The following is a 27,535-nucleotide window of genomic DNA, read 5'->3' on the forward strand; positions in this document are numbered from 1 at the left end:
ACCTCCCGCACTGCAACTTGAGACTATTGCTCCTTGTTCTGTCATCTGCCACCACTGAGAACAGCCAAGCTCCATCCTCTTTGGAACCCCCTTTCAGGTAGTTGAAAGCAGCTATCAAATCCCCCCTCACTCTTCTCTTCTGCAGACTAAACAACCAGTTCCCTCAGCTCCAGCCACCTGATCATTTTCATTACACTTCGCTGGACTCTCTCCAATTTGTCCACATCCTTTCTGTGGCGGGAGACCCAAAACTGGATGCAATACTCCAGATGTGGCCTCACCATTGCTGAATAGAGGGGAATAATCACTTCCCTCGATCTGCTGGCAATGCTCTAATGCAGCCCAATATGCCGTTAGCCTTCTTGGCAACAAGGGCACACTGTTGACTCATATCCAGCTTCTCGTCCACTGTAATCCCCAGGTCCTCTTCTGCAGAACTGCTGCTTAGCCAGTCAGTCCCCAGCCTGTAGCGATGCACGGGATTCTTCCATCCTAAGTGCAGGACTCTGCACTTGTCCTTGTTGAACCTCATCAGATTTCTTTTGGCCCAATCCTCCAATTTGTCTAGGTCACTCTGGACCCTATCCCTACCCTCCAGCGTATCTACCTCTCCCAGCAGCTTAGTGTCATCCGCAAACTTGCTGAGGGTGCAATCCATCCCATCATCCAGATCATTAATAAAGATGTTGAACAAAACCATCCCCAGGACCGACCCTTGATACCAGCTGCCAACTAGACATCGAGCCCTTGATCACTACCCGTTGAGCCCGACAATCTAGCCGGCTTTGTATCCACCTTATAGTCCATTCATCCAACCCATACTTTTTTAACTTGCTGGCAAGAATACTGTGGGAGATCATATCAAAAGTTTTGCTAAAGTCAAGATATATCGTGTCCACCGCTTTCCCCATATCCACAGGGCCAGTTATCTCATCAAAGAAGGCAATCAGGTTGGTCAGGCATGACTTGCCCTTGGTGAATCCATGCTGACTGTTCCTAATCACCTTCCTCTCCTCCAAGTGCTTCAAAATGGAGCTGTTCCATGATTTTTCCAGGGACTGAAGTGAGGCTGACCGGTCCTAGTTCCCCAGGTTCTCCTTCTTCCCTTTTTTAAAGATGGGCACTATATTTGCCTTTTTCCAATCATCCAGGACCTCTGCTGATCGCCACAAGTTTTCAAAGATAATGGCCAATGGCTCTGCAATCACCTCAGCCAATTTCCTCAGCACCCTCAGATGCATTAGATCCGGACCCATGGACTTGTGCACGTTACATATTACATTCCACTCATCTTTAAACAGGCGAAATTGTTTCATGGTTATGCACACTATTTTTTGTTTCCTGCAACATCTATCCTCATGGATGGTAAACTGGATAACTTTACAGGTTCTTTAGCTAAAGTAATAACCATCGTCTCATTTGTGCAAGTTTTTCCATAAGCCTTTTACCAAGACTATTCCGTTATACCTGAGCAATTCCCCCATCCCAGTTTGAGTGAAATTCTGTAGCTAGGTTAATGAAGCAAAGACCAATGTTTTCAACTGCATGAGCCTGAAGATAGGTACCTGCTTTTCTGAGTTAGCAAGCATCAAGATTCTCATGGGATTAAAGGCTTAGCTTTAGCATCTAGGGTTGAAAATTCTGGCCTTAGCTTTTAACTGACTCTCTTAATCTGATGTGCCATTAATGTGGCCCAATCAGAAACAGCTTCCTTGATCAACTGAGTGTACTCAATAAGCAACAACCTTTCTGGCAGCTCCTCCCAGCCAGGCATGCGCCTTCCTACCAGTTCTTCTCAGATGGCTGGTCAGTTGCTGTCGCCTGTGACCAGACAGCGGGTCTGGATTCTTTCTGGGGCTCTTTACTTGCCATAAAGCATCCTGTTCTTCTGCCTCTACCCTCTTGCCCTGGTTCCTTCCTGGCTACACATCCCCAAGGCCACTTCCACAGCTGCCACACACCTCCATCATCCTCTTCCCTCTGCCATTCATAGTCTCCCTCATCTACTCTGAGAATCAGGAACGAAGGGGTTACAAATCAATCCATTACAACCCTATTTAGATAGGATCTAGTAAGCTATCTTTGGGAAGACATTTTACTCAAGCCCAGGCTGCTAAAAGTATGTTTCTACTTTAGAGTGCTGATATTTCAGATCCAATACCTGGCTCTCCTTTGCTTTTTCTTCTTGGAGTGGATTAGCAGCAGTGTCACCTTTTAGAGAAAAAAAGCAACATGTAAAAATCCTGCAACCTTATTATGAAACATACAATAACAAACCAAAACCATGTAAGTTCTCTACCCTCTGGGATAACCTCATGTCCATATATTTCGAAATTAGTCAGTAGAAGCCATCAATAAAGTGACTTATGTTGATATATCTGATATTTAGCACTGGTATGTTATACAGAAGTACTTTCAATATCATACATTACATGTTCAAGTGATATGCAAGCAATAACTAATCCTTACAAATTCCTTATGAGGCAAATATTCGCTCCATTTTACAGATGGAGAAATCAAGGCAGAAACTGTAAGGGACTTGGAAAAAAGTAGAGGGAGTCCACACAAAATCTGGGTTTAGAACTCACAAGGGTCCTGGCTCACAGTCCTGTCCTAAGACCAGGTCTGATTTCTTTTCCTGGTGTGAGAAAACAGGTTTCCAGGAGTCATAATAGACTTCATTAAGAAATGCTCTTTTGCACAGGAAAAATATACCATTTATAGGGATAGGAATTTGAAATGGATTCACGTAGATATTTCAGGACAAATTCATCACTGATGTAAGTGGGAGCAACTAGTGACATCAATAATGTTATCAGATTTTAAGATTTTAATTTAGTCCCATTTCCTTCATTCAAAGTCTTCAACTTGACTATTGAACAACGGGTAAAGCCATCTCAGTAGAGGAAGTTCAACATATTAAGATCTCTGCTAATGGTCTGGTTTACAGGTACGCAATATTGATCAGTTAACAGCAAAGGTACGAAAATGCTCAAGTAGACCAGAGTGGGAGCACTGATACAGTAAATGGACAGTCTGTGTTACCTGAGGAGCTAGTTATAGAAGACGGCTGTTTCTTGTTCTCTTTGAGTTTCTGCTCCAGGTTCTTCACCTTTTGCTCAAGTTTCAATTTATCAGACTCCAATGATTGAACTACTGACTGCAAGGTTTTTGCAGAGGCATTTTCTCCACGGAGCACTGTGATCTGCAATAATTAATTGGAAATGCTTAGGCAGTTTGGAGTAAAAGCAATGAGGGAATGTTATTATAGTAGAATAAATGCTAGATTACCACCAAAAAGATAAGCCATTAAACACGTGACTGAAACACAAAAACAATGTTTAAAACCTACTTTGATTTGAAAAAAGTAAAGACAGAAATAGCAACAAGCTCTTCAAAAGCGAGCGCTCAAAGCATGATTTTATATCCCTATTTAGACACCTACGTAAACAAGTGGCCTAATTTTCAGAAGTGCTGAGAGCACCCACAACTAAGGAAGCCAGTGGATGCTGAGCTCCTCTGAATATCAGCCACCTATTGGGACACCAAAGGAATGATTTAGAAGCTCAACTTTAGGGACCAGTTTTGGAAAAATCTGTATGTTCCAGAATTCATTAATAAAATGTTTTAAAAAAGCCAATGACAGCTTACAGTTTTGACTACTATGGTTCTAAAAAGATACCTCATTTCTGAGTTTTTCCAGTTCTTCATCTTTCTCTGTGATCAAGGCACTAGTAACACTGATGGATTTCTGTAAAGAAGCTCTCTCTTCATCTATTTCTTTTTTTAATACGGATTCTCTAAAAGAAAGTCAAAGAGTTCCAGAAATCATCTGAAGAGTTGTTCAGTTAACATTGCTTAAATCAACCTACTCTGAAACAAGAAAATTAGGTTTCATATTTTAATATTTTAAATTAACTATCATTAGAAAATTTTCTTAAAAGCATGTTTCGGTTCTATATTTCACTGAGATTTTATATTTGCAAAATCATTTTGGATTTTACTACTGTGGAAACAAAACAAAAAGTTTACCTACGTAGACACATGCCAGAATCTGCATATCATCGCATCCATTTGAATTTAAAGAAAAAAGTTAATAGATTGGGGAGATATAGAATCAAAAAAAGTGTTGCACAGAATGATCCACAAAAAACTAAATTCAGAGTTGTGTTACTTCTTGGAATAACTATTAACAAGCAACAAAAAGTACATGCAAAGCTCATTATACAATTGTCATGCAAAGCATGGATGATGGTGGAAATATCAGCTGGTCCTCACTTATTTCAGTAATGTCATGTTCTCCATATATATTTTGAGAACTACTGGGCCTTAACAATAGCTACTGTCTTAGCAGAAATCCACTCAGAAATTGTTCTTTTACTACACAGAAGTAGACTTTTTAAACCCCAACATGGGAAATGGCACAGTTCATAAACGAGTAGGCTGTCTGAAAAGCACTCCATTCCTATTTGTTTTCATGCGTTGAGTAAATGACTTAAAAAGTAGTCCAATGGGTTGGAAGGTGGTGCAAAGTGATACCACATGGGTACCATATTTAACAAATAACCCCCCAGTGGTGAGGTCTGATTGAGCGTGTGGATTGAGCACTGAGGAAATAGTTTATCTTCTCAATAGCAAGGGAAAAGAGTGCCAATAACAGCAGACCGGAATAGGAATAAAATCCCAAAACGTTAAGGGATTTGATAAAGTCTTGTATTGTAATATTCGTAAGTGTCCCAATTAATTCATGTACCCATATAATGAGAACTTGTGCTCTGAGGGCTACTGCTGCAAAAATACCTTTTAGTTTTGAAAGTAGCAGAGTTTCATGACAAACCATGATTTTCAAAATTGAGTGCTCAGAATAAGGCTCTTACACCCCACATTTAAGCACCTAGAAAAGTGGTCTGATTTTCAAAAGCATGGATGCTCCATCAGCTTCCACTGATCCCCTTCAACAGGAACTGCTAGGAGCACCATGCTTTTGAAAATCAGACCACTTTTCTAGGTGTCTAAATATGCAATTAGGAGCCTAACATTAGGCACCTCCTTTTTGAAAATCATGGCCATCTTTTCCAAGTTCTTAACAGTCTTTTTTTTATATACTTCTGAGAAAACTGACCACGTAATTTAACTGGAGGAGTACTTAAGTTTTAATCATGAAGGAGCAGATTCTTCAAGAAGATTGAATGTCATAATGATTGTCAGCCAAGTAATCAAACGAAACTAGCAATCTATTAAGACTATCCAAGTGGTCAATATTACAGTATGTCCTTACAGAACAATGCACACTAGATATAGTATAACTGAAAGGCCCAAGATGGAGATTTTTAATATCCATGATATCTACAGTTAGTGAGACCCATGATATCCAGCCCATGACATACAATACTGTCAGTGACTCAGGATTAATAAAAAAATCAAGCAACAATGACCGTACAAGTAATTCTTTCATTGTTAAAATTATGCTTATACTCATGAATGGAAGCAGTAAGTGGAGAATCTGGGGTTTATGGAGAGTGATGTACACACCTCACAACATTCAGGTTCCTGTTTTTACAATGAAAGTAAATTTCACGGAAACACAAAATTGAAGTGTTGAGTAAAGAATCTCTCCTACTAATACAAACCTAGGCTTTTGTTAACAAAAAGCATTTAATGAGTCTCCCCTTAAGTGCTTTCACTGGCACTGATTCAGCAAACACTTAAGCACGTACTTAACTTTAAGCATGGGAGCAATGTCATGGGTTTTCAATGGGATTACTCACTGCTCTAAATTAAACACATGCTTAAATGCTTTGCTGAACTGGGGACGCTGTGTAGAGTGGTGAGACTGGATAGACAAAGCAAGGTCTGCAGAGAAACCCACGCTGTTTTTTGGGAGTAGCGGGAGGGGGCTGATGACATATTGCACTGATCTTCCCCCCCAGCCATAGAGTCCTGACCACACAGTATATTTGGAAGAAGGGAAAATATGTTGTGGAGGTGCTGCTCACAAACCCTTCATGTACAGGGACCCAATACCATGGGGTTTGTCTTTCCCCAGAAGGGAAAGGTGGAAGGGAAGATGGGAGCCCTCGGGGACTTGCATCAAAAGCTTGCATCAAAATATTGTCCAACATTTCAACTTTATCAAATCTTTATCTCAAAACATCACACAAATGTTCTGTACGAAAATCAGCGAAGGACTGGATGGCTGACCATTTTTTAGTATTGGTAAAAGGGGTAAATACAATGTGGGCACTGGGGAGGTCTGATACCTAAAGGAGGGCAAATTATACTGTACTTAGACGGGGAGAGATTGCATGCATTTATAAGTACTCTATGTGTGTGTATAACTCTATATTTTATAAAAACACAAGGGAGAAAGAAGAGGGGAGCAGAATGAAGGAGAGAAAACAAGAGGAGGAGAGAAAGATCCCTTTCATGTACCATTGCCTTATCAATTAGAGGGCAGTGTCTTTAGGAAGAAAATCTTGAAGTGTCATGGACCCACTCAGACATTCTAAAAAGTGCAAAAAGGAAGACCTACAAATACTGTAGGTGTGTTGCTTTAAGCAGCGTTTTCACTTAGGCCTGAATCACATTCACCTATCAGGATCACCAGATAATTCACTCATCTGATATTCTAATCTTCAATATCATCTGCAATACGAGGTAATATTAGGGTTAGTTAAACTAGAAGGATGCATGTTGAGTTGGAATTAGCTTTATATAATGACTTGCAAGAGAAAGCAGCTGGAAAATACTCATGATCATCTGGTAATAAGATGGGTGCTGTTATACAAAATTCATCCCTTCATACCACAAATGTCTATTTACTAACAAGTCTTGAATAGTTTAAGTAGCACATAGATGTTGGATCGTATGAGTTTTATACAACAATTCCAAGTGCTGTAAAGAAAACACCTGTATAAGAAGTTAAATTACACTTTGTGCAGAGTATATAAAAAGTTGTGTGGGATATGGATTCCTTTTCACATCAAATTACCCAGATTCTTCCCTTACTACAAAAATAAGAAATTCCAATAATGAAGCAAGTACCTTAAAGTGTTACTGGGCAAGCTTTAAAAATGCAAGATAACAAGAACCACATGTTAGAAACATGAGAGAGAAATGCAAAATACAGTAAAGAAGAACTAAATTTGCACTGACTTTTTTTTGTTGTAAAAAATAGAAATATATATACTGCTGAATATTTTACAAAACAAAAGCAAGACACTGAGGGACAAAGGCAGCCAAAAATATGTACAACAACTCTACTTAAAAAAAATTTATTTATTGTAACGTGGATAGACTTTCTTGAGTCTTACCATTAAAGACACACAGATATAGCAAAGGAAGCAAGGGTGGGAAAGGGAAGAGAGAGGAGTGAAATGAGTATTGATAAATAGCGCAAGCTCAAAGACAGTAAGACAGTTAGCAATCCACAATGAATCTAATGAGCTGAAGTCACATAGAATCCTCTCTTAGTTTCAGATTCGTAACTATCAAACATTTGTCATTCCTGACTGGAATATTTCATAGACAGTCCATTGATACTAAAAGGAATTCCTGTGGGTGAAGGAAGGTGGGGAACCTGCTGCTAGCTGGACGTTTGGCCAAATTAAAATAAAAGATGTCCCCGCTTCTGCATCCTGAAAAAGTCTAAGGAAGGCAGGGGGAAACATCAATGGACACCATCTTTAGTGTGTGTGCGGGGGGGGGGGGGAGGGGGGGAGCAAAGGGGGGGAGCAGGGGGAGATATGGGTAAGGAAAGAGACATTTTTTATTTAATTAGGCATGGTTAGCTTAACTCCTATATTTTTTAACATAAAATTAATGTCACATTTCAGCAAATTTTAGCATCAGTGGCTTGCTCTCTGTTTGAATCAGGCTTACTTGTTCTAGTGCTTATTTTGGCCTTCATATCACAGCCTATTCCATAAAACAGGATACTCATGTTTGTCAAATGCGCCGTTAAAACACTGGTGTTGCATGTAGACTTTTAGGACAAGTGACTGACGGTATGTAAGGATGGACAGATCTGGCAATCACTGTACAAGTGTCAGTGTTCCTGTACACCAGCTGCCAGAGATAGAGTCTCCACAAATGTAAAAATGCATCATTAAATGTGTATCTGAGGGTAAGGATTTATTTTTTTATTGTACTGGACCTAATGATATTGTCCTTGCTTGTGAAGCTTTGCAAAAGGAGTCGAAATCTAACTGTAGCTTTAAATAATTACATTTTATGGTTCCTGGTTGAAATCAAGCTCAAAGAAGCCAACACACCATACACACCTTCTCATTTCTTCTATATTAGACATTCTGGAGCAGATCCCCAGCTGGGGTAAACTGTCACAGTTCGATTGACTTCTGCTAAGATATGACATTTTACACTAGATGAGGATCTGCCCCCTCCTCTATATTTTCAGGTTCTCTCTTCTCATTCCCATCCCTTTATTAAAAAACATACTTAAACTAGAGAATGTATCTAGATAGGGGTTCTCAAACTTCACTGCACTGCGCCCCCTTCTGACAACAAAAATTACTACAAGACTGCAGGAGGGGGAACTGAAGCCTGAGTCTGCCAAAGCCAAAACCCAAGCCCCACTGCCCTGGGCAGGGAAGGGGTCAAAGCTGAAGCCCAAGGGCTTCAGTCCCAGCCAGGAGGCCTGTAACCTGAGCCCTGCAACCTGAGCCCTGCTGCCCAGCACTGAATCTGTCAGGCTTCGGCCCCGAGCCCCACCAAGTCCAAGTCAGCCCTGGCAATCCCATTAAAATGGGGTCGCGACCCACTTTGGGGTCCCAACCCACAGTTTGAGAACTGCTGATCTAGATACTGGGTGATCCTAGTAACAGAATGAGTTAAGGTCTCAGTGTCCTATGATACTCTATGATCTTGCATCTGTGCATTATTATAATGATCAGATCCATTGCTTTTACTTGTGTAATATACCATGTACATACTGTCCTTTGGAAAAGTGCAAAATGTAATAGAGCATAGCACATCCAAAGGAAATCAAGTGGTTAGGGAACAAAAATGGGGTCAACAAATTAGAAGTAAAACTAAGAACCTTTGCATGAATATTAAAATGACATCTGATACCTGCCAATAAAATTACAAAAAAAAAAAAGTAGTAATTTTACTGTTTTATTTGATAGAGTTCAGCTTAATGATCCCTCTGTTAGCCAGAGGAATCAGTTTTGTGAAGAGCAGGATCCTTCCCCAAGCATCACACAATTTCTCCAAGACAAATCTACAGTTTTTCCTACGTACAGCTCACACGATGGTACCTGTCCAAGTGAGCTTTCTAGTTTTCCTTAACAAACACTACATTAAATGGGACCGGAGTAAAGTTTGTACTTTGGGACCATTCACTGGAGAATATGGTTTCCAATGGAGGAGTCCCAGCAATCCAGAACAATCTCATAGTATGTAAAAACAGTGGTGAAAGAAGTGGGAGTTGCCTTATGTGCATTTGTCAGATGTGTAAGCGATCTAATACTCTGGCAGAGACTAAAAATATCACTAAACTATTTGGTTACTGAAATTGGGAGAATTTAGCATCAGTAAAAGGTAGGAGACAGTTAATTGAATAACAGCAGCTGGTAAATACTAGATTAAGTTCTGCTGAATGTGTCCTAATATTAAGCCAATTACATTTTCACCCAACTTTTAGCGTGGAAAATAGTAAAAATATTGTTTGCATGTATTTTTAGTATTCCATATGCAAAATTATTTCAGTGCCAAACTGTGCAACAGTCCCAGTACATTTCACTACTGGAGGATAGGAAGAAAAGAACCACATTTTTCTGTACTATTAGCTTTGTATTACATTTTGTTACGGTTTCCACAGAACTGTATACTTGAACACACACACACACACACACCTGGAAAAGCTTACCTCTTTTTCATCTCTAACAACTGGTTATTGAGTACAGATCTCTCCTCTTCCAGCTAAAACATAAACATCAGAAATGAGCATTTAGTGAATACACCAAGAATCAAATGGTTTGTTCAATTTAACATATCCTAGTTTCCCCACGTCTGCCGCGGCTACTGAAGCATGGAACATTTTTGGCAAAGTAATTTGTTTTCTCCAGGGGCAACATAAATATAATCACAGATTGTTCAATGAACAGGGATGTTAGCTAGCACTTGTAGGCATAACCAGGACACGCTGCACAGGAAAACACTGCCTCTACAGGTCCAGTGGCCTGGGTTAATGAGTGCAAATAGGCTCAACTAGTTTGCAAGAGTCCAGGCACCTTTATAACAATACATCATCTACTTCACCAATGATGGGTGATGTAAACTGCAACCCATCATCCAAACATGGTATCAGGAAAAACTGTTAACATAAACTGGGCGTGAAAGCAGTGATCAACAGAGAAGGTACATGGATTAAATGAGACCTTATTAGAAAGTTAGCAACTAGGTCACTCTCAGTCTCAGAAATTCTTCATCATTTCAGTGAGCCCTTGTTTTATACCAATTAATCATTATTCAATGTGCAGTGCAGACCAGATGTGGAATATCATCAAATTAAATTACTCCTGGGAATGCCAGTGGCACATAAGGGTGTCCAAAGAGATTGCGCATACTGGGCATCCAGAGCAAAGTAAATTATAGGGGGAGTGAAGGTCTGTCTGTCATCCTCAGGTCTGAGGATAAGTTCAGGTCACAAGGATGTTAATTTTCATTGCCCATCCTCAAGTACTGTAAGGCTTCCTGTTTTAGGATTGGTGGTTCTCTTATTGCTGGGGTACAACGTTACATGACTTTGCTTATGTATTCATTTGAACAGCAGTAGAACCAAGAGAGAGAACTAAGGCCACTGAATTATCTAAAGGCTCAGAAGATAACAAAATCTCCTTCTATAGGAGACTGATCGTATGGAAGAGCCAGCAGCCGTGCAAGACCCTGCTAAATGACCTCAATAGCAGGGATCTTTGGATTATATGCCATCATATTCCTGCGAGCACATTGGAAGTCAAAAATAGCAATTTCACTGACAGAACAAAGCACACCCCCTGCTTCTGAGGATTTGTTGTCTGCCTCCTACACACAAGCAGGCTATATTATCTCCTTGAATTCTGTGCTTCTGTAGAAGCTAGTGGGGAAGCGGTGAAATTCTGAAGGGAGAAGGGTTTAGTTTAAAAGTCCTGAAAGAAACGGTGTCCTTAAAAAGCTACATATTTAACCAATGCTCACATAGGTAGGGGACCATGTACATGAGTATCACATAAGAGGACAATGGGGGTAGGTGGATTCTATGTCCAGAATCTCAGCCCTCTTTAAGTCCACCATTCACCCAGCTAGTCACTTTTCCCCTTTGAGATATTTTTAAAAATCCCTTGTCCTCTTCTGTATCCTTCCCTCATCCTCAGATAAGACACTTGTGGATCACACCCCTTTGGTTGCCTTTTCTTGGAGTAAACAACTTGCTTTCCTTCATCAGTAGGCATCGTTTGCAGCTCCCCACAGGCCACCTGTGCAGAATTAACCTCGCACCAACAAGCAACACAGTCCAGCATCCAGTTGCTTGGGTTCCCTCTGGGATGGCCTCATTTTTCAGTGCTTAACTCCTTTTGCTCTCTACTCTCTTCAGACTTTGAAAATCCCTGAAAGCCACAATCATAATGCCCCCAAAATGTGCATCCCTTTCCCACGTCACACTGCCACCTTGCTGCCAGCTCAGCTGCCTTTTGAACAGTTCCATGGGTGCAAAAGTTATTCCTGCTCCTGCCTAGCTTTGCAAATCCCACAGCATTTATGACAAGATGGAAACAGAAAAGAAAACATCAATGAAGTTTGGGGTTTCAAGTCAAGAAGGGAACTTTGGCCTCCCTTTTCGTTACCTGCCTGGGGGGTGGTGAGCCAATGCAGTCTGCTGTATGGACCAAGTCACAAGGAGCAGCTTGTTGGTAGAAAGGGAGATGGAAAGATTATTGTGAAGAATGTTAGGGTATGTTTTAGGTTTATATTATTTTAGGTACAAAGTGTGTGAAAGATAAAATATGTGGGAGGAAATGAGATAGGGGTTTGAATCCTCAGGACTCTGTGAGGGCCCACTGTGTTGCCAGCACCACCCTGGAATCTTTGTTTGAAAGTCAGCTGTTGGCGGAGGATTGTTGGGAGAGAGTGTGGAGACTGGCCAGTGGGAGGTGGTGTTGTCTGGGTTGCTGAAGCTGTCAAGAAGACTCTCTCCTGGAACTTATCCATTAGGGCTGACAGATCCAGAATGCCAAGAAGGCAGTGGTGAGACCATACTGGAAGCACACTGGAGTCCATAACTTACAAACAGGAAGCCTGAACTGAAGTACGAAATAAGACTTTCTGGGGCTTGAAAAGGATAGTGGGAACATCCAACTGTTCAATATTAAGTTCATGCAAAGATTTTAATTGTAAATAATACATTACAACTTTGTTAATTCAGTCTGGAGTGGAGCTGTTGTGACTGGGGATTTCTGCAGTGGCCTTCAAGGAGCACCTACCATCCCTGTCAGGGACTTCCTGCTCCTGAGGACAGTGTCCTTGTAACAAGGAAGCAGAGGGAGGCGTGCCCTGAGGTAACATTTTCAAATGAGAAGCTTGGTGGTGGCAGCTGGTGTCTGAGGCCAGGGTCATGACAGATGCCCTTTCTTCCTCCCACTCAGAGACCATTCTCTTTCCAATAATCTGCTCCACTGCATATTTTTTAAGAAGTCGGTCTCAAGCAGACACCACCTACCTTACTGAGCAGGGTTAGAGAGGAGTGGATAAGATGAGCTAACAGATCTTTCCACAATCTCTTCATTGAAGTTAAAACTCATGTGTTGGTCTGAAGCCTGAGAGCACCAACATAAAAACATTGCAAGCCAGAAAAGCTCCCCAAGCTCAGTAAGTATCTGATTGGGGAATCCTTTAGCTAATTACAAATAGCTAATTATTTATGGATCAATATAGATGAAACCCCCTCAGTGTCTGCAGCATAAGCCACTTTAACCTTTAGATGTCAGGATAAATCATTCATGACACTGTATTCATTAATTTTGCAAAATGTGTCATGTGTCCACAGATTCACTAACCCAGTTGACTAACACTCTTGCTAGAATTTATATGGTTACCATAGTGACTGCTCGAAATACTTGCAACATATGCTTGATACCTGTCTTACTGTATTTTAAAAGGCACAAAAATCAAAGAGCAAAATATTGCTACATTTTGGTTCTTTCCTTATTTTTTGAATAATATCCACTGTACAAAAAGGCAGACTGGGTCTATGGTCAACTCTACGTGAAAGCTGACTCTCCTGGTTAAAATGGAATTTTACTTTGCACTATAAAGCATCCCCAATGTAGCAATGCTCTATATTAAAATTCCTTTTTCATGGACTCACCTTACAATGTTACACACTCTAAGAGCTTTCCTACACCATCTGCTTGGACCCCATATGGACTGAAAGGATAGGAACTCTTATCCTGACATGCTCATTCAGTTAACAACATTCTCATTCCAAGCTGAACAGAATCCAGCCCCTTACAGGGGCTCTGGAGCAGTTTCACTATTAGCTCCACAGAGAGAGAAACGCAGAGACCTGCACTATGGAATCCTGAAAGGAGGCCTACATGCTAGCATCACTGTCCCAGTAATGGTACATTTACCCAAGTGATAGTAAAAGGGAGAAGGTGATGGGATTCGGTGGGATTGTGTTAGCACAGGGCAGAGTTTCATGAGCTAGAATCCTCACAGAAGGCAAGTTGACTTCATTATGAGAATCAGAGCTATGAGGAGAACAAGGTTTTTCTTGGATTTCAGAATTAGACACATCTGAGAGGTGCTCAGGAGTGGTGTGCAAAGGACTATTTTTAAGGGAAGGATATTGGTCCTTTTATCTCACTGGAGGCTTGCTATTAGTTTATGAACAGCTAGACTTCATTCTAAGCAGCCAAGTTCCATCCAAAGCAAGAAACAGATAAAAGTTTTGCTAAGCAGAGATCTTGCACATTACACAACCTTGAGCTAACCAAAACTGAGCTGAGAGGAGCTGCATTAAAGAGTTATGTGGCATTACAATTTACATTTTCCATGGCACCAATTCACATTTGCTCCTTTGTACCACAGCACAATTACCCCGAGGTCATTTCTCTGGTATTCGAATAGGCACTGTGAATTACATGGTTTGCAGCAATGTGGACTGACGAGCAGAGGGAGAAAATTTCAGTGTTTCAAGGGCTCAGATTATTACTAAGATTCCTTCCTCGCCAAGGAGGATTTCATGTGATATGAATGGCTACAGTAAGCATGTAAGCTGTTTCTCCTCCAAGCCCTTGGAAGACTCCTTGATACTAGTGCCTTGGGGCAACTCCTGCGCTCCCCTCATGGGAAGAGAGCCCTGGATGCAATGGAAGTGGTAAATTTACACTGTGCAGGATGAGATGAGCCTGGCAGGAGGTCCACTCCTCTGCCCAACAACAAAGCACAGCTCCACAGAGGCTTCTGGCTGTCAAAGAGCATGTGTGTTTGTGGGGGGACTGGGAGTGGGGCAGGCTGGGGAGAGCTAAGGCTGGCAGATCCATAACTAGGTGATCCAGACTGCTATTATCCCCCTGGGAAGACAGTCCAGGAGCTGCATGGGCTACTGCAGCATTCTCCCTCGGACCTCCCAAAGCCTGGTTCCTTGGACCATGCACTGAAGGCCATGGATTAATGGATGGCCCTGCTGCCGAGGATGCCTTTTCTAGTTGTGGTTGGTCTGAAGAAAGGAGCTGGCTACCTGCAAAGGCTCGGACATAATTTGAAAGGGAAAAAAGGCTCCCATTGGTTGTTTAAGAAGACAGCATCCTATTATCACACCACTACGCAGGAGGCGGGTGAGAGCCTGCATGCCAGGGACATTCTGCAATCATCTTTCAAAGCACTTTGTAGAGTGAACGATTCCATGCACTATTCCTGTCACAGCACCCAAGAGGACTTAGAAATTGCTCTGGCTTCAGCTCTAAGAGGTGCTTTGAGGAAAATGTGCCCTCTCAAATCTTGGTGGAGCATGAGGTTCTGCAGCAGGGCTGAAAGGGAGACTTCCAGTAAAGCTTGAAAACACAGAACACCACATTAAGTGCTGTCACAAAGGCAAATGCTGTATGCAATGGCGACGTGTCTGACAGCGGCTCACATACTGCTCTGAGCCTTATTTTTTCACATTGCACGTCATGTCCTAGAATGAGACACGCTATTGTCGGAGGGCATGGTGCTGTAGTTCAAATGCAAACTTTGAAAAAATAATTTAAATGGTTGTACTTCAGGAAGAGGTTCTAACATAACCAGAATTATTCTATGTGAGATCTAGAGTTTCAATTAAGCCACTTAAATGTTAAGTTCTCAATCTTTATTTGCAAGTACCAATGTAATAAGCTCCATCCACAATAAATGTATTTTAAGGTTCTATTGACATGTACAAGGCAGTAGAGTTTTACAGACTTTACACTGCCACCAGAAAACCTTATACCAACCCCAGTCCTCTAATACCCACCATTTACACCCAATACAGAAGCACGCACATGTGCACATTTCCACCACCATTTTCATAGTAAAGGGGTTTTGAACAGTATTCTCCAAAACACCTTAAAATATTCTCTCTGGAAGGATGGATTTTTAAAAAGAACTACAGTTTCTCTTAATATAGGGGGGAAAGGATGTAACAAGTAAGTTGTTTGGAAAATAAAAATACTCCCACTAGAGTGTCTGTTTAGTAGACCCTTGCATATGGAGTTGGCTACAGCACATTTCATTCACACTTACCTGAAGCCTTCAAATGGACATCTCTGTTATAAAGACTCTTTATGGGTCATATCACCATCCACCATCCTATGATTCTAACCTTCTAACGGAGGTGGTTTGCAAATGTATTTAAACACTCTTGAAATGAACTATCCCTTTAAATCACAAACACGCATTACAGGGTCATACAGGCATCCATGGAAACAGTATGGATTATTTTAAACAATCAAACTGCAGCATCCTCTAGCACTGAACAGTTAAGTGTTTAGCCACCCTACCTTCTGATGAGTTGTGACTTCGTCCCTGCTCCTGCCCAGCTCCTCGGCAAGTTTAACGTTCTCCTCTTGCAAGGCTGTGAGCTGCTGGGACTTCTGAGCAGCCGCCAGTCTCAGCGCTTCTCTGCAAGGACAGGGAGTGCATGGTTACCATAGGAACAAGACAGGCAAGAAAAGACTGTGGGAGAGAATCAGCTTCACAGCTTGGAAAAATACATCTAGGTCACGTGTCTAACAGGATCTATTATAAAGGTGACAATCTACACCTTAAATGCACACTGATGGCTTGAACCCCGAAAAAGAGAGCGGTGGGAGCACAACATACAATTACTTCCTTTTCCTTGAAATGCATCTGATACCACTGCAAGGGAAAGTCTATTCAGCGTCCTATTACCAGTTCTACATGGCTCCAAGAGTTTAAAAACCCTCGGATTTAGAAATATGCTAATTTATGGTATTAAATTTTGTTTGAAGTGATGTTATTTATGTCTGAAGAGACAGTCAGGTAGTTCTAACATCCCACCCCCCTGTACAGGCACAAAAACATACCCAGAGTTTTTAACCAAATCTAACACAAACAGAAATGTTTGAAATTAAAATTATCAGGGAAACTCCATTTGTTCAGACTGAAATATTCTCTGGAATAGCTTGCAACCCAAACACTGAAGAACAGACGAAGTCAGGTGAGCCGAAACGTAATGATGACTAGTCTATTTTCGTGGTCCTTACAGTGAAATGCACAACAAAAACAAACATTAATAGCAAAAAAAAAAAAAAAATTAGGATTTTCAAGTTTCATTAATCCATGTTGCTGTTGAGAAGATTGGACTTTTTTAATAATTATTTTTAACGGATGTATTTAAAAAAAAAAAGCCTGTTACATAGTCTGTGTGTATGTCATTTAATAAGGTACCTACAGAAGTTGGCAGGATGTTTAAAAAAAAAGTTGCATTTTATTTCATCTAGGCAGTTTTTTTACCATTGTATTTTGCTTTCCTAAAGGGATACTCAGTGGTCATATTTGCCAATATTTCACAGTCGAACACTGACTAGAATACTAAAATATGTTACGATGACCCATGGCTGATGTGCCCCGGAGGGATACATTTATGTAACAGGATTCACAAAACAGGAGCATTATTGTCTAACTCGCTAAATTACAGTTTAAACAAAAGTATTTATTATAGGATGAACATTTTATCAAGCAACATTAAAAGTAATCCGGTGTGGTGTGTATTAAACTTAACGCAAACATTTTCCAGCCCTTTCCCTAGATCTTATGCCATAGCTACATTAGTTATTAAAGATCAGGCTCTAGTGTAAACAATTTTTGATGCAGTTTTTCATGCTCATTTAAGGCAGCCTAGTTAAACTGGATTTAATGTGCTGGCTCATACCACTGAATCAAATTATCTTGGTATGAATCTGTTTGCTAATGCAGGAACACATCTAATTTGAACATCATTTGTTTACTGTGCTGCAGTCCATATCAGTGCTTTGACTTTTGATTTTGGCACTAGTGTGTCAGGAAGTCAGATTCCTGATGTTAAAGGCACACAAATAGTGGCACGGATTTGTGTGAAACTGCAGAATTCCGTTGTAATTCATTTGTATCTGAGAATTTTATTTGATGTCCAAAAGAGCATTTGACAGGGTGTTTATTAACCAGGTAAGTAAAATCCAATCAGTATCACTGCTTCTCTGGTGCCCAGTTTTATACATTATGCTCTTTTGCAAAAATGGTTACCACTTCCACTGAAAGACTTCCCTACCTACAGAGCCACAGCTGGCTATTGAAAGGGCTCTCCTGCATTATTCCCCTCCACAATTACAAGAGTTTACCATCAACTACAGGGCATCCCAAAGGCATTCTGGCAATCACAGACTGCTGAGGAATTCAAGGAAAGCTGTAGCTGCAAAATTCAGCTCCATCCTTTACCAATGTTAATTACTTTGTTTACATGTCAAAGTATTTATAATGTAATAATCTTAAATCAGTATTACAATTACCTGTCAAATTAGATTAGTTACCCCCCACATCCATGAAGTCCAAAATCACAGGTAATTAGAGACCATGTTCAGCAATTGGCTATGATTAAGGTTTGCCTTAAACAGAATCATAAGAGGACCAAGTGAGAGGAAACCAATCTTCTTTATCTAGAAGTCCCCTACACGGAAGCCTAAACAGCAATTTCTATACATAATTTTTGCCTGACAAGTTGCAGAAGAATAATTTTTAATTAAATATGGGATCTGCTAACTTCTTGGGGTTCTAGGAGTAGAGCAACTAGTCTGGAAATAATTACTTTGCCTTGGCATTTTCTATAAGGGCTGAAGCAGGTGGGAATTACTGATGGAATAAAATCCTGTCACACCAGAAGGGGCCATTTATGTTTTTAAAAGGACAGAAAAATCAGTACCACGATGCCAGTGCTGGAACATAGCATTAATGTTGTGTGTTCTGCAAGAAAGACGGTCTCTCCTTGCCTCGACTGCCTTGATCTCAGAGCACCAGTCAAGTGTGGGGCAAAAATCCCCTGCACAGTTTTGAAAATCTCAAGCAATTATCTCAGCCCTACAGTCCAAGTTCCAGGTTCTGAATCTCCCCAGCAGGTCACCAAATTCCCCCCACACAGAGAGGGTGGGATTGGAGACCTGAGGTTAAGTGTGCCAGGTCTCTAAAGCTTGGGACACTGAGGGGCCAGTAGCCATGTTGTGTCTTTGTTCAGGGAGGGACACAGTTTTAGGCTGCTGGATACCAATTATGAGCTAATAGTTTTATTCAGAGGTTAACATGTACTAATCAAATTGTGGCCAGAGGGCTTTAAACCAGAGAGACTGTGTGTGTTTCTTTTAGTACTACCCTGGGATGGCCTCAGCTAAGGCACTTTGTTACTACAGATACACCTACTCCCTACATTTTCTTTGGAGTCCTATTGATTTAGTTTATTAACAAAACAAATGATTATATTAACACTCTAGAGTCAAGATAAATGTGAGCCCAAACAGCAGCACACTCTGCTTCACTCATTGCCAGCTACATTCCAATTTCAAAATCTAGGCTAAGGCAGTCTAGATTAGGAATGGACCATGGTCAGCTATCACGCTGAGCTCCATCTACACTTGAGGCTAAGTGGTGTTTAACAACATGCTACCTGACACATTTTAAAACATCACATGTTTTCCTATGCTAGACAAGACCTGAGAGAAGACAGCAGACAGACAACTTGATTTACACATACCATGGTGAATTTTCTCTGATACAAGTTAGAAAAACCAGGCTTTGCCTGGCAGTATGTGCAAATTTGATAAATAAGCCATTGATAAAAAATAAAAATCAAAGATATAATATGTACAAAATCATTTGAACCACTAACACTTTAACCAAAAACATATTTTAAACATGTTGCAAGATTTGTTTGGATTGATGCTTTTTAAATAAATTGGTGCCCCCATGTGGCAGAACTGTATACCACTTCAAACTAATTCAATTAATGCATCATAATTTAAAACATCTCCACAAATAATTCAGTAACCTTCAGAGAGCCATGGCAGTGCTCGGTTTCCATGTTTTACATATTTCAGAAGCCAAGTTAGTAGTGAATTGTAACAAAGTACCTCTGTTTTATAAATGAGGATACTGTAGATGAACTGGTAAAAAGACTCATTTATGAAAGTTAACTGCTACATACTCACACAGAACAACTATGGAAGAGTTCAAAGGTTCAACAAACATTTAAATACTTACACTTCTTTTCTAAATTCTTCCATTTTCTTGTTCTCCAGATTTAGAAGTTCTTTTGACTTGTTAAGTTCCTCTTCGTTTTTCAGGCTGTTTTGTTTAAGTTTGTCCAGCTTGGGGGGAGGGAAGGAAATCTTGTTAAAAATTCATGGAATCATATAATTTTCAAACGAAATGTTTGTAAATAAATAGTCAAGCACTTGTGAAAATGGAGGCCTGATGTTCTGAACTGTTGCACTTTTTTATTTTTAAGTCTTGGTGAGTGAAGAGTTAAACTAGTCTGTCTGCACAGGGAAGTATTTGACTAACAAAAGTGTAACAAACCTAACTATGTTCAATGCAATTCCAGCAGCATAGCAAGTTAAAGGTTAATTTAAGACTAACTGATAATATTATAAGTAGAAGAACATTAGAAATCTGTCCACCACATTTCACACAGAACACCTACCTGTGTAAGCACTTTACCTACAACTCAACGTTTTTAGCAAAATTAATGCAGTATGATTTATTATAATTGAGTGCTATTTGTATAGTGATCTTGATCTTAGGTAAAAACATACATAATTAACCATATGGTTAAGCTTTACTGTACCTTAATCAGCGAGAAATAGTAGGCTGGATGTTGTGTTTGCAATAATGGAAAATCCATTCTTTTCAGAGATCTTGTTGTTTTGGCACAAATTGTAGACAGCCTTCTAGTATTTACTGTGCCTGCATCTATCATGTAAGCACTTAGACTGTAAACCTCAACTGTTCACAAGCACTCAGTAATACGTTATCTTATGTAACGGAATCTCCAGCTACTTCGATGGCATTATAGAATTGTGGATTTTTTATTTTAAACAACCCAGAAATTCCACTTCTGGCATTAATAATGCCATCTCTCCTAAGCAATCAACATTGCCTTGAAATCATCGAAAATTATATTTAGATAGAAGCCTATGGCATTAGGTTAGTCTCGCATTTCGCATTCAAAATGCTCATTATCTTAAAGACATCAGAAAATTCTAGAGAATCATCAGCACAGCCTCTACCAGCCAGTGGGCTCTAGTACATTTCCCCACATCTTTTTATTTCAAACAGTCAGTTTATACTTGAATCTCTGCAGCCTGGAGGCAACATGTGGGGAAAAGAGATTAAGGTGCTATTGAAGACACCACTACCAAAAAACAGTGCAGTGTTAAAAAAAGGGGGAAACAGAATCATCATGAAAAGTACTGTGGTATTTCTTAGGTTGCAAGCTTTTTGGGGACAGGAATTGCAACTTCATGTGTATTTGTACAGCACCTAGTACAGTAGGGCCTTAATCTTGAGAGTGGCCTCTAATGTGCTACCATAATAAATAGTAAATGATAAATAATAATACATAAATCAGAGGAGGAGAAATGAAAATGCTGCTGTGAAACTTCAGGTCACACAGAGCATCATTTAATAACCATGCACAGAAGCTAACAACTTTTTGTAGGCTAGATTAGGAGGGGAGAACTTTTGTGGATTATTAATGCTACTATTAGTTAGCACTTCTGTAGTGCTTTTTATTGGCGTGGAAGGACTATCCACTTAAGATGAGGAAACTGAGGCACAGAGAAGTTATTGTAAACAACTTGCCCAAGGCCACACACTGAGTCACTGATGAAGCCAGGCTTAGAACCTAGATCTTCTGTATCTGTGCCCTGCCTACTGTACCATGCTGCATCTCTCATCATAGTAGATAAATGCTGCTCCAGTATCTTGGAGAGCCAGGGTCCATGAGCATATAAGTAACAGAGTATTTGTAATTATAGCTGGACACACCACATTAGAGCGGTAGAAGCATGTAATCTACAAAGTTATATTAGTACCCACAGCTTCTTTATGTATTACACTATCTAGTAGCCCATGCCAAGATGGCTGTGATGAGATCCGTGGTGAGACAGTGACAAAGGTTATTCAGCCCATTCTTCTCCTTTCCCCCACTCCGCCATATTCCCTTCCCCTTCTCTTGTCCCCTGTGCTGTGATCCTATTGATTTAGGCACTTTAAAAAAAACACTTCTGGACTAAAGAGTAAAAACTAAACCCGCACCTACAGTTTTTTTCTTTTTAGGTCATTTGTTATATACAGAAAAAATGGGTTTCAAACAACCTCTCACTTGCAAAGATCAGATCAGACTAGCAGACGGAAGTGATCACATGTCCAGCTCAACATATGACTAAAGTTGTATGGGAAGTGTAGGTACCTCAAAGAGCACATATTCACTGATAAATTGTAGTGCTTTTGATATTTGGATGTAGATTTCACATGAATTATAATACAGGAACATTTTAAGGAATACCAGAAAGTCTCTAAAGAACTTTGTGACTATTTTCATATATAAACATTTAAAAGCGGTTACTTCATTTTGCAGCTTCTGATTTGTCTGTCTGGAGTCCTCCAAGGAGGCCAGCGTATTGATCTTTTCTTGATGAAGGGCATCCTTCTCTTTGGTCACCTGCTCCACTACCTGCAAAGCATCTTCTGCCATTTTAGCAGCCTAAATATACGAAAGAATTATTACTGGATGGAACACTCCAATGCAGTAGACCAGCCATTATACTATATTCTGTATACTTTATGCAGAACTCAGTTACTTGCCAGCTCTTGCCCATATTGAATCAAATATGTTAAACAGCTTCATTTTCATAACTTAAACTGGAAATTATCTGCATTCTGAAGCTGCATAAAGTATAAACAGATCTTAAAAGGTCAAATTCCATGCAGAAATAAATTACAATCCCATGCTTGTGTCCTCATTGAGGTTGATTTTTTTTCATTAAATCCCTGAATGGCCCTAATTATATCCACTGTGATTACCCTTAAACACCCCAAACATCTTATAATCATAGTTCTTCAGTAGATATTCACTACCAACAGACTGATCTTTTAGAAAGATGTGGAATTATAAAGAGGAGTTGTATTAAATTTGCTGTGAGAGGATCCTAAAAGTCAAAATAGAAGAACAAAAAAGATTTAGCTATCAAGTTAATGTTACATGTTACTTTAACATTGTCAATGATGACTTGCCCTTGTGAAATTAAATCTTTGAAGATCATACACAAAGCTTTAGATTGGAATAAAATATTCTGAAAGTATTTGGGATTAAAAAACGCCCCTCAAAATTCATATTTTAAGTGGTTTTACAGTTTATAAGTCAAGCAAGGTCTGGCTCAAAGTTCTATTTACTGCTCTGTTGGTGGTGAATGTAAACACTACTGTGAATAAAAAGAACACACTCAGATGGCAATTTATTACAACATGTTTTGAAAGTTCTAAAAAAACCCAAGCCTGCTAGGGGATTGTCTTGCAATTTCTTTTGTCCAATTACATATACTGGAGTGAGATTTTGTTTTATATCACTGTGTAAATTTAAACTAATATTCTTTTTATTCAATTTTTTTAAAATAAAAAGGTAAGGTGAGCACCAAGTCTAAAATCATGTTCATTTATGCCCATTTACAGTTAGCTAGAAAGTACTTTTTCTACCAATGTTAAATTTCTCCTATAGAATTTGGAAAAAAAAACATTTTCCTTTTTATTCACAGTTTCAAAATTGTTTTCTTACAGCATTCAGCGACAACATAGTTCCTTATGATTAGACATAGAATTGTTTTATATTATGGGTGTTAAAAGATCTTTCACACTCATCATTACAGACAACTTGAGACAAACAGGGTAATATAGCAAGAGGGAAGATAATTCCAGTCTGTCTACATTAAGATGAAGTGCTGGTCATGCAATTAAAGTGCAGACATCAAAACCATGGAAGTTAGTGCTCAGTGTTAGTAACTGTACTTGACTGGTTTAACAATGTGTTTCAATACCTCAGATTTTTGTGTTACTGTATGTGTCTGAAGAGCCTCGGTTTCCTTTAGTTTCAAAGCAAGTTTGTCCTTCTCCACCAGTAGCATCTGATTTTTGTTCTGTAACACCAGTAGGTTGGCTGAAAGGTCACCATTAGTTTGTGCTAAAAGCATGACTTCATCATGCAGTTTGTAATAGTCCTCAGAGAATTTCTCCTTCTCTTTCAGGATTTCTTCCTTTATCATGGTCAGATTCTTCTGTTCCGCAAGCAGGCTCTCATTTTCCTGGAGCAGCTTCGTTCGCTCTGATTCAGTCACCTCGTGGCTATGCCGAAGATCTTCTAGGATCTTGGAGAGACAGGCATGCAAGTCCTGGAGTTCCGCCTTCGATTTAGTCAAGGAAGCAAAATCACTCTTTAGTTTTTCAATATTGGAGGCAAGTTGATCAGTCTCTGTGCTGAGAACCTCCTTTTCTTTAATGATTTCCTCTAGTTTGGATTCAGATTTTTGTTTCTCCTGAACCAGCAGTTGTTTCTCCGACAGCAATTCTTCATTTTTAACTGTTAGTTGCTCCTTCTCCCTCTCTAAGAAGCTGATGGTGTTCTGAAGTTCTGCATGTCCCAGTAAGAATGAATCCTTTTCCAGCTTTCTAGCTTCCCTTTCTATTGTTAAATTCTCCTGCATAATATTGACCTCTTCATTTAATTTCTGACATTCTTCTTGCAGTTCAGTCCTCTCTTTGGCTAACATTTCCTTACTGGAGGAACAGGTTTTGAAGGAAGCCATCAGGACTTGCTTGGCTTGTGAAACAGCAGAAAGTTCATTTCCTAGCAGTGTTTTGGCACTCTGAGCCTCTTTCAGACACTTTGAAAGTTCACAGTTATAGGCTACTAGTTCTTGATTTTCTTGGGTTTTCTCGTCCAATTCTCTCTTGAGGCTTTCCATGGCACTCTGGAGCTTTGCCTTCTCTTGAATGAGTGCTCTCTTGGCGGAGATGTCCAGGTCATGTTTTCTTTTCAAGTCACACAGTGCATTTGCAGAAGACTGTTTTTCAGTGAGCAGCTCTGTACATTTAGTTTCTAACATGTCCTTTTCTTTGAGAAGGGCATCATTCTGCTTTTTAAGTTTCACTGACTTCTGAGAAGCCAATTCCTTCTCTCTGCTCAGTTGACTTATTTTCTCATTTAGAGCTTTCTCGGCAAAGGTGACATCTTCTGAGGTCTTGGCAAGCTTTTCCACAATTGCTTTATTTTCATTTAAAAGTTCCTCCCTTTCGGCCAAAAGCCTCCGCTCAGATGAAGAGAGTGCTTCCTTCTCCTGTAGTAACTGGATACATTCGGAGTCTGTCGTCTCCCTACTGGCTTTAATCTCTTCAAGCAGCTTAGAGAGACTAGCATGGGAGGACTGCAACTCTACATTGTCTTTGGTAGCTTTTTTAAGTTCTTTAACCACAGCATCTAGCTCTGCTTGCAGTCCTTCAGTTTTCATATTTAAGGTCTTTTCCTCATTAAGAGCAGTTTCTAAGCTTACATGGAGCTCTTCCTGACTTTTAAGGAGTGCTTCCTTTTCGGATCGCAGGTCCTGGCTTCTTTGCAACAGATCATCCCTTTCATTTTTTAAGACCACATATGTACTTTCAAGAGCCAAATTTTTATCCAAGACTGAATTTCTCTCTGCAGCCAGAGCAGATAATTCTTGCAGGAGTTCCTTTTGATCTCTGGCCAGGTCCTCATAAGAGCTTTTCAGCTTCTGGATGACATCATCCTTGTCTTTAAGAAGAGTAGCACTCTCCTCAGAAAGCTTTTTCTGATTATCCTGCAGTTCTTCTCTTTCCTTAATGTGCTTCTGAGATTCCAGAACCAAAGCATCTTTGCTGGTCTGAAGTTCTTCCAGCCGTTGGAGCAGTACTGATTCTGAAGAGTGTAGAGCATCATTTTCTCTACTTATATTTAGAAGATCTTTCTGTGTTGTCCCTATTTCAATAAGTAACTTTCGTTTCTCAGAAATTAATGCTGCCTTTTCTGTGCTTTCCTGTTGACTTTTAGTTTCAGCTTCTTGCTTTTCCTTTAAGATCTTTTTATTTTCTGAATCAAGTTCTTCATTTATTGTCCAAAGCTTTTCCTGATCTTGTTGCAACAACACAAGCTTGGATTCCAACTCTAGTAGTTTTGATAATAGTGAACCTTTCTCTAACTTTAAAGCATTTCCCTCCTGTGCCAGAATCTCCTTCTCTGATATCAAACCCCTCATCTCGTCTGACATTAGTTCAATCTCTTTTTTGGCTGATGCTAACACAGAAGTTAAAGACTAAAGAAATAAAGTTGGGGAGAAGGGAAACAAAAATGAAGTCAAACAGACAAATGAGAAGTATGGATTAAGGACAAATAGAGCTATTATAGTTTAAATTTAAAAAAGCGTATATACTGACACACAAAAGTCTCTGGGTAATCTCAACTGCTGAAAAATGTTAAAGCCATTTTTATTACAAAACAATGACTAGCTAGTGAGACAACCTAGTGGAACTAATTAATGATAGTTATGTTAAAGATGCACTAGTTGTGTGTTCATCCATACTAGAGTTTGGCTTTTTAGTAAGACAGCTCCAATAACGCCTCCCTGCCCAAAAAAAGTGATTTAAATGATACCATGTACATAGATTAAGCATGGAGAAATTTTAAAAAGCTACTGTAGAAAACAAAACAAGATTTAGTCAATACCTGGATGAGTTGCATTACAGTTAATCCATGGAGCTATACTAGATACTGACTTCTAGTTACTTTATATAGTGTTTATACTACATGGGTAATGTACCCATGATACCTTATCATAAAAAGGTTAATTTGTTCAAATACTACATCAGAAATATGTCAGATACTTTAACTTTCGTGTGTCAATTTATACACTGAATATTCTGCCAAAGCGTAACATAACACAAGGCTTAAGGCAAATAAACAATGAATGAGAGATGAAAGCAAGCAACAATATCCAGGAAACAGAGAAAAAAATCAGTGAAAGTTATTTAAATCAAGCTAAGGGAAAAATAATTATACACAACATAGAACTGATATACAAAACAAAATTTCAGTAACAAGGTGCCTGTAAAGAAAATATTTCTAAGTACACTTAATTATTTAAAATCCAGATGCTTAAAATCCCTTATTAAAGAGAAATAATATTTAATTCCAACTGGCTCTGACTGAAACAGAAATCTATGAGGATATAAAGTTAATTGCTAAGTACCATACTTTGTATTAAATTAAAATATGGATAAAAAGATTATCTAGTAGTCAATAGTGTAGGTGTCCTTTCCTTAATAATACTTCATCTAGTTGATAAATTTTCGCTGAGTGAACACCAAAACCCAAAGTTAATAGGGATGGGTTAGGTTAAACGGTAAAGGAGTAAGTCATTGTAAGGAGAGAGATAATAGAGCAATTACTTGCTTAAAAGACATACGTACTTTGGCAAGTTCCGCTTGTTTTTTCAGCTCCTCAGCCTGTTTTTCCAAGTCTCTGGTTTTCTCTTCTGCACTTTTCAGCATCTCTTCTGTGTCCAGTAGATTCTGTTTAAGCCCTTTGATGGCAGCATTGTGCTCAGCAACCATCTCAGAATTGTTTTTTTCATGTGTCATCTGCAGATCCTTGCACTGATTCTGGCTTTTCTCAATTTGCTTTTCCTGTCAGATTTTAGAGCAATTTGAATGCAATCAGAAATCTAGGTTTTTTAATACCCTTTCCAACATAACTAGTGAGCTTTTTCTATAGTTCTTCTTACCAGGTCTACTAATTTATCTTGCATTTTCTTCAGTTCAGCCTGATGATTCTTAAGTGTTTCCTGATGGTTCTGTTCAGCTTTATGTGTTGTCTGTTCCATATTTTCCTGCAGCTGAGCTGACTTCTCATCTGATTTTGTAAGCTGAATTTGTAGTTCTTCTAGCTTTCTAAAAAATAAATAAA

At 39.5% G+C, this 27,535-nt stretch overlaps 1 protein-coding gene across 5 annotated transcripts in view; it reads right to left on the reverse strand.

Annotated features, from left to right (window-relative positions):
- The window catches only part of CLIP1 (CAP-Gly domain containing linker protein 1), a 112,724-nt gene that overhangs the window by 3,517 nt on the left and 81,672 nt on the right, over positions 1–27,535 (reverse strand). For 3 of the 5 annotated variants that reach the window (XM_077835071.1, XM_077835072.1, XM_077835070.1), the window contains 10 exons: positions 27,354–27,519; positions 27,040–27,255; positions 23,601–25,886; positions 22,136–22,273; positions 19,768–19,874; positions 16,023–16,143; positions 9,890–9,942; positions 3,683–3,800; positions 3,046–3,205; positions 2,162–2,211 (listed from right to left, as the gene is read on the reverse strand). In XM_077835071.1, the coding sequence (XP_077691197.1) occupies positions 2,162–2,211; positions 3,046–3,205; positions 3,683–3,800; positions 9,890–9,942; positions 16,023–16,143; positions 19,768–19,874; positions 22,136–22,273; positions 23,601–25,886; positions 27,040–27,255; positions 27,354–27,519 (3,415 nt within the window). The remainder of the gene's footprint in view (positions 1–2,161; positions 2,212–3,045; positions 3,206–3,682; positions 3,801–9,889; positions 9,943–16,022; positions 16,144–19,767; positions 19,875–22,135; positions 22,274–23,600; positions 25,887–27,039; positions 27,256–27,353; positions 27,520–27,535) is intronic. The other 2 variants (XM_077835074.1, XM_077835073.1) reach the window with 1 other exon arrangement.

Source organism: Eretmochelys imbricata, chromosome 15, assembly GCF_965152235.1.
Source record: "Eretmochelys imbricata isolate rEreImb1 chromosome 15, rEreImb1.hap1, whole genome shotgun sequence".
Lineage (NCBI taxonomy): Eukaryota > Metazoa > Chordata > Testudines > Cheloniidae > Eretmochelys > Eretmochelys imbricata.